Genomic DNA, 7,976 nt, shown 5'->3' with positions numbered 1-7,976 from the left:
ATTGGCTCGCTTATGTACTTAGCCAGTGCTACAAGACCTGACATCTCTTTTGCTGTTAGCCAACTGAGTCGGTTTGTTTCAAAACCAGGAGATGTGCATTGGAAAGCTCTAGAGAGAGTTTTGCGTTATTTGAAAGGCACTGCAAATTATGGAATTCACTACACCGGGCACCCAAAGGTGCTTGAAGGGTATAGTGACTCAAATTAGATCTCAGATGCTGATGAGATAAAGGCCACGAGCGGTTATGTATTCACTCATGGAGGTGGCGCTATTTCTCGGAAGTCTTGCAAGTAGACCATCTTAACGAGGTTAACAATGGAAGCAGAACTCACAGCACTAGATACAGCTATGGTCTAAGCAGATTGGCTTCGTCGGCTCTTGAATGACTTACCGGTTGTTGAGAAACCTATACCGGGTATTCTTATGAACTGCGACAATCAAACTGTGATCACAAAAGTGAGCAGCTCAAAGGATAACATGAAGTCATCAAGACACGTTCAGAGAAGGTTAAAGTCTCTCAGAAAAATGAGAAACTCCGGAGTTATTGTATTGGATTATATCCAAACGTCTAAAAATCTGGCAGATCCTTTTACTAAGGGTCTATCACGTAATGTGATAGATAATGCATCGAGGGAGATGGGTATGAGACCCACAATATGAGTTGTTCACAGTGGTAACCTATTCTTTGTGATCGGAGATCCCGTGAATTAGATGTGGAAGAAAAGCTGTTGGTCAACTAGGAGGAGAGTACCCTTACTATTAAAATGCCACTCCATAAAGATGCAATACTCTTCTAATCTGCATGGCAGGTTGATGTATATCTTAATGTGTTCTAAGTGGCTCTTTGAAGCAGAGATGTTGTCCTGCAGAACATCTTTTGAAGAACGCACCTATATGAGTCTAATTGTTAAACGTCGCAATCTATGAGAGTAGGGTTCTCTCTAGTAAACTCATGAAAGGTCTCGGAGTATTACGCATAAGCTCCACCCGCGGGGAAGACCCACGGTAGCCACGTATCGGTCAAGGCTTTATGTGAATCTAGATTCGCAGAAAACTTGCAGTTCAAGGCCCAGTCCACTGTTTAAGTTGCTTACTAGTGTAGCATAGAGTTCTAGGTGGAAGTTCAACTTAACAGTCTCCACTACAGTACCGGTATATAAAACAGTGTTTTGGAACCAAAGGCAAATTTCTGTGTGCCTCTGGGATCTGGTGGGGGATTGCTAGAATTTAGTCTATATTGGGGGCAGCCCAATAACTATTTTAAAAATTCCTAATAAATTCTAGAGGCCCACTTAGCCCATTTGTGCAAAGCAAGGGATACTACTAAAGTTTAGTCACACATTGCTAGTTTAGTGGGAGTTGGACCTCCTTATAAGGGAGGTTCTTTCCCCACTTGTATGAGCATGAGAACAAGAGGGACATCCACGCGCGCTCCTCCTCCGCCGCCCGCCTCGCCACGCCTCGTCACGACGCGCCGCGCGGCGCCGCGGGTTGAGGGTTGCGGGAATGAGCCGAGCCGATGTCTAAATTTTTTCCACGCACTACACGTATACGAAAGGTCACTTGGGAGCTGGAAAGTTTTTGCTGTAGTGGATATTGAATACGAACGCTGCACCCTTCGGCTGTTGTCTGTTCGTTTCATCTCCCGCATTCCCTTCAGCTCCCGGCGTAGCCTCTCGCCTCCTTCTCTTGCGACTATAAAAGGGAGGTCGCTCCTCTCAGAGAGATGCACCAGAACCTCTTCCTCCTCTCGCCACAAGTTCCTGAGCACTGCGCTGCTGCTACGATCTTCCCCATCACGGCTTGCGGCGTGCACCGCGGATCGGGACAGTAGGCCTCCGAAACCGCACCTTTTGAGTCCTGTACGGGAGAAGGGTGATAAGGTTTTTGGGGAGCGCTCTGCGCGACTACTGGCTGCTTCATCACGGACGATCCGGTCGCCGACGACTACTTCCCCGACGACAACTTCTTCCCCGACGTCCATGACCTCCTCGACGACATGGCAGGCGAGGACACCGACCCCAAGTCCAGCACTTCTACTGCTGCTGTCCCGTACGTGTTCTCGCTCTTTCTGTTAGATGTCATGACACAGTTCTTTGCTCTACTTTCTGTCCTACATGTGTTAGGTTCTACTTCATATATGCAACTTCATCTAGTGTCTGTTCTAGATGTGTTTAGTTCAAGTTCATATATGCAGATGTTGTTTACCTTCTCTATGACAAATCGCATGGCTTGTTTTATCACTACTATATTGGTCATGCTTTATCTAGTATTTCTGTTAACAAAATCATTCAGTAAATTGCTCATATTTCCAACACTCTTTGCCAGATTATCCTTAGTAAAAATCACCTCTCCTTGAACATACCAATTTAATTGTAATTGGAATCTTAATCTTCCAATTATGTTTTCTACGAAACAATGGTTCTATATTGATGAGGTCCTCATTTGTAGACTTAACTGTAAGAACATCATTAGCATTCCACCGTGATTTTAATATATCCGATGTTTGTGATAAGTCAACCAACATCAATCTGCACACCAAATGGAGCCACACTATCCTTAAGTTGACTTCCTCTAACCAGCACCTAGCCCAACCCCTATCACCGTTAATGGAGGAAAATTTATCCTCCTCGGCCACCCCGATTCTAAATATACTTGGTCGCCCACCCGCGGAGTAAAAGTTTTTGTCTCTCCCTTGCGCCCTCGCTGTCCCTACCCCATACCGCGGCGTCGTCAGCGTTGCTTCTGTTGATTACCAAGGACCTCCTCCGACACCCCACTGCTTCCGCCGTCCTCGTTGCCCCACTTTGAGCCAGTCGCCAGTCGCTACCGTCGGCAGAGCTAGCTCCATTGCCGCCTCGCAACATCGATCCCGTTGCCGCCGTTCGCTAGGCTTGTTGCCGAAGATGCTCCGCCTTGCAACTATGTTGTGAATGGCCGTGAGTATACAATGGGTCACATTTGTCAAGAGAAAAGATAATCCTGCGTCTGAAAGGTAACAAGAGATCTTATTTTGCAATGCATCAAGAGTCGACAAGGAAGGATGTGGAGAGAGTATTCGGTATGCTCCAGATGCGCTTTGGCATCATTCGCGGCCCTATCGAGTATTGAAACCCCAAGGACCTATGACAAAGCATGACATGTTGCATCATCTTGCATAACATGATCAACCAAGATGGAAGATGCATGCCTGAGAACTTTTGGTACATCTCTAATTAGGATCATGTTGAGCCGGAGCATGATACAAGCAAGATACACAGATTCCTCGTAGCGCGTCGCAACTTCGAGAACCGAGAAGTCCATACCCAACAACAAGAAGATCTTGTTAAGTATCAATGGCATCTCCATAGCACTTCGTAGTTGTGCTTTTATCATGCTCTTTACTTCATTTGAACCCTTTCATGTGTTTAAATTTAAATAATTCGATTTGTAAACTTTGAATTTGTAATATTTCCGAATTATATGAACAGTAATTATTATGTTTGGATTTAATATGTGTGTAAATATGTAGTTGAAATGTAGTTTGTACGCTAAAACAAGATTTGACAAAAGAAATAGGGAGTTAATTATTGGGGATCAATTACAAAGTCACTTGTGCTCCTCCGAAATATATTCGGACGTATCCTCCTATAAATTATAGGGGATCGGTTGAAGATGCTCTAAGAAGTTAAATTGTACTGGATCGGCTAAAGATGTTGTAATGTACTCCCTTCATTTCTTTTTACTCCGCATATAAAATTTACTTGAAGTCAAATTAAATAATGTTTGACCCAATTTATCTTTAAAAAAATACCCGCATCTACAACACATGCAAATTTATTTTATGATGTACTTATCTAATGATAATGATTTTGTATTGTGAATGTTGGTATTTTTTTAATCAAGTTTGTCAAATTTATAAAATTGGACTTCTGACAAATTTTATATGTATAATTTTCTTCTTCTTATTTTTTGTTTTTTTTTTGCTAGCTCAACAGATGTTGGACCTCTGATAGGTTGGCAAGACGGGGACTTGATCACCAGGAAGCCTGCCCATTCTCCGATCAGGAGGAAGAGAGTATAAACCATATCCTTCTCCAGTGTGTTTTTGCGAGGGTAGTATGGATGCGTGTTTGCCTTGCTTTGGGCAAGCCGGAGTGGACGCCGACTAACCCATAGAGATTGGGTGACTGAAGCATGAACACGAGTGGGAACGCTAGAGGAAGCAGGGACATCCAAGCACTCTTCCTCCTGGTAATGTGGGAGCTATAGAAGTATCGAAATGGAATTGTGTTTCGTGAAGCTACTATGTCAATTGCGTATGTAATTGGGTGTGTCTAGGGCACATCTAGATATGCTCTAGTTATTGCACATCTAAGTGAGTGAATCAAGTATAAAGAGGAAAAGAAAAAAGAAAAATAAAAATATCCACACGAATCTCAACGCAAGATCAATGACATAGGACTTGAATGTGCAATACTTAGATGTGCTTTAGCAAAACTGTATGTAATTCATAGAGTGACGTTAGAAAGAAGAGCATGGAAAGGGGCAGACCTACTCGAGGCGGACATGGACCGCTTCATAGCGGCCGCAGAGGCGGGCAGTGACGCGCAGATAGCATGGAGTTGGGGTTATGTACTCACACTATTGTAACCGCCAACATGGAGGGGTTCTCACTCCACAACCACTTCTTTAATACTATACAGTACACACACTCATGCATATTTGGAAAAAAAATACAGCTCCATTGCGCAACATCATTTTCTTTGTGAGTTTTGGACGAACCTGGTTTGGTTCTTGCTCCTGATCAGCTGAATCGTGATCACTGAAACATCCTTAGTTTTTCAGAGTTCATTGTACGTGTATTAACGAACCATGGAATTTGCAGTGCACCACTAGCTCTCACGTAAACGCACCGGGTCATACAGGTGGACAACCGTATACCAAATTTAAACCCGATCACGAGTGCCTGCGCAGTGCTACAGCGAGCAGATCACGCTGAACATGGCGAGCAGAACCAGGTGGAAGCGGCGGAGGGCGGTTGGCCGTCCGCCGGCCCCGCTGAGCCTCCCGTACTCGGCCGCGAACGGCATGTCGTCCACGGGGAGCGAGCAGGCGGCCGGCCCCGCCACCGCCGCGACGCCCACGGCGGACGCCTCGTCCGCGGCCATCAGCGCCCGGATCACGGCCGTGGCCTCTGCGCCGTAGCGCGTGGCGTTGCGCTGCAGCAGCCACATGAGGCCCATGAGCTGGCAGTCCCGCTCGCTCGACGCGGCCGCCTGCAGCTTCCCCGACGCCGCAACCGCCGTCTCGCCGCCGCCGGATCCCGCCTTTATCTGCAAACATCCAAGTCTCTCATCAGCTGCCGTGCAACTGGATTGTCTACGTGAAATCCAAGATGAGCATTGCTTAAAGGTTCACTCTGCACTCCTACTTACTCCAGAGAACTAATGATTCTGCCTTAGCGGTGAAAGGACGACCGATTGAAATTTTTGGGCCCAGACGCAGTGGAAAAGGGATGCAGGCATGTTCTGCCCGAATCATTCTCCAGGCCCGGACTTGAGATCTGATCATTTCGTGCGGTGCCACTCGCGGCCAATAAATGGCGCGCACACCGAACCCTAGACCAGCAAAGATGGGGCCAGATTGTGTGGTTGGTGTCCATGAATGAGCACCATGGCTTCCATTTAACGCCTTGTCTAAAATCTTAGCTGACCGTACTGCAATCATGCCTAGTGGCCTCTGTGTCTGTGCACACAGTACGCTAATAGTATGCGATGGAATGATCAAGTTGCTCAGGGAGTGTGCTCTACGCTTCACTTCAGCACTGCGCGCATTTGCAGCTTTGCAGATCAAGATTGCAATATGAGCAGTCGTAAGGCGCCATTAACAGTTAAAATGGTTCTGTTTACGGGGCTTGTTGCAGAGTACTAGGTTGACAGACATTGCTGCATTTGATCTCACCGTGGAAAGAGCACGGAGGCACTTGGAGCAGCCGGGGACGCCGGGCCGCGCGCAGTCCCTCTTCAGCCTCCTCGCCGCCGATTCCGCCGGGACCCACTGGCCGGCACCCGTCGGCTGGGCCCCGCACGTCAGCCGCCGCAGCCTCACCCCGCAGTAGCAGAAGGCCACGTCGCACGTCCCGTTGGCGCCCGGCGGGCGCGGCAGCGCCGCCCCCTCGGACCGCAGCGCGCGGTCCGCGGCGCCCGCGCACGCCTCCGAGTCGTCCGGAGGCACCGGCATGTCCACGGGCGCCGCCGACGCCGGTCGCGCCGGCCTCGCCGCGAGCGCGGTGGGCGCGTAGGCGGCGAACAGCCACGCGGCCAGCGCGGGGCAGCACCGCAGCCTCGAGGGCAGCGCCCCGTCTGCGTCGCAGGAGGAGAGCACGGCCGGGAGGAGCCGCGGGGAGGGGTCGAGCGGGCACGTGGAGGAGGCCCCGGAGACGGCGTCCGACTGCTCCGGGAACGCCGGGATCGTGGCGGAGCCGGGCTGCGCCGGCGTGGCCGAGGGCATGAACAGGCCCGCCGGGTCGAGCGGCGCCGGATCCGGCAATGCCGAGGCGGCGCAGTGGGCCGGCGAGAGCAGCAAGAACCCGGCGGCCGCCGCCGCGTAGAGGAGGAGGAGAGAGCGGTGAAGCGGATGCATCTCTCACTCTCACGGCGCGCGTGCGCAGGTTCACGCGCGCGGTGGTTTCCTTGGTTGGCTTGAGAGAGTGGCAGCTGCAGTGGCCGAGTGAGAGCGTGGCGGGTGATCACTGAGCGATCGATCGATCGGAGATGGGAGGGGACTATATGGGTGGCATGATGAGGGGGCGCTTTGCGCAACTTTGCTGTTTTTGGCGCCAGAGGATGCATGATGGGATGGTTCTTATAATGGCCTTCTTGTAGATGAGGTGAGGGGAAACCAACTGCAGCCTTTCGCAAAGCTCCTTTTATCTACGGCTTATTTGAGCATTTTACAGTGAGGTGGTTCTTTTTGTTTTGTCAAACAAGGTCATTCATGCTGTGTTTAGAGCAAATGTTGTTTTTCGTTGGGGCCCTGACCCCTTGTAATCTTCATTTTATTCTCGTCTATGTGACTCCCTGAATGTTGTTATCTCTCCCTTTGCTAATATAAGTTCAGACTCGCATAAGCCCGCCGTTGTTCCTATAAAAAAACACTATAAATAGAAGTCGTGCTGAGAGTCACTCCAAGGCGCCACCCACTGTCCATTTAGGCCGGCCAAGTGGACGAGTGTGTCCACTTTTTCGTTTGAATCGGCCAGTGTGACTAACGGGTGGCCGACGCATTTTCCCGCGTCCAAAAAAACATGCAACCGAAATAAACATAATTAAATATTAACAGCCGGTCAACCGTGGACCAAAGTCCACTTAAGCGTTAAATAAAACTTTAAAAAACTAAAAACGCGCCCGCACGCTGCCCTAGGCCTTGTCGTTGTCGTCGCCGCCGGTGAGGTCGATGAAGGGTGGCAGCGGCCTAGCCCACGGGAATGCACTCTCCCACGCCGCTTGCTCCACCTCCTCTGGCGTCTGCTCCGGCGGCGGCATTGCTGCGCCGCGGGCGTGCTCCACCTCCTCCTCCTTCTCGCGCTCCCACTGCATCTGGTACTCGCCGTTGGCCCGCTCCTCCGCCAGGCAATGCTGCTTCCATCGCTTCAGGTGGGCCGCCTCCTTCTCTGGCGTCGCTTCCATGTGGACGCGTGGCACGCTCACCCACTCGCGGACGACGCCGGTCCACGTGCACGTCTCCTCGGGCCAAGCGGGCAACGACGGCGTGCGCGTAGGCATGGGCGTGTGACGTCATGCTCCATCGCGAACCGGGCCCCCCAGTTGACTAAGTCCGGCGCATAGGCTGGGAGACGTCGCTGCTCCGGTGTAAGGAGGGCGCGGCGTTGGTGCACCTACTCTGCGTGCGCCTGCAGCGCCCGTGACACCATCGGCACGGGGATGCGACGCGGATTCAGATGCCAGCCGTGGAGCGGGTTGACATTCGGATAC

The 7,976-nt window shown here is 50.6% G+C and overlaps 1 protein-coding gene across 1 annotated transcript; it reads right to left on the bottom strand.

Moving 5' to 3' along the window:
* Positions 1 to 4,703: 4,703 nt before the first annotated feature.
* LOC119317617 (uncharacterized GPI-anchored protein At4g28100-like) lies at positions 4,704 to 7,101 on the bottom strand. The gene is made up of 2 exons (XM_037592101.1): positions 5,944 to 7,101; positions 4,704 to 5,315 (listed from the first exon to the last, which is right to left on the bottom strand). Exons 1-2 carry the CDS (start codon positions 6,622 to 6,624, stop codon positions 4,959 to 4,961), a joined length of 1,038 nt encoding a protein of 345 aa, XP_037447998.1. The 5' UTR covers positions 6,625 to 7,101; the 3' UTR covers positions 4,704 to 4,958.
* Positions 7,102 to 7,976: the final 875 nt, after the last annotated feature.

This window comes from Triticum dicoccoides, chromosome 6A (genome assembly GCF_002162155.2).
Source record: "Triticum dicoccoides isolate Atlit2015 ecotype Zavitan chromosome 6A, WEW_v2.0, whole genome shotgun sequence".
In the NCBI taxonomy this organism is placed as follows: Eukaryota; Viridiplantae; Streptophyta; class Magnoliopsida; order Poales; family Poaceae; genus Triticum; species Triticum dicoccoides.
The sequence above is the reverse complement of the archived record's forward strand: the minus strand, read 5'-3'. Positions and strand labels throughout refer to the sequence as shown.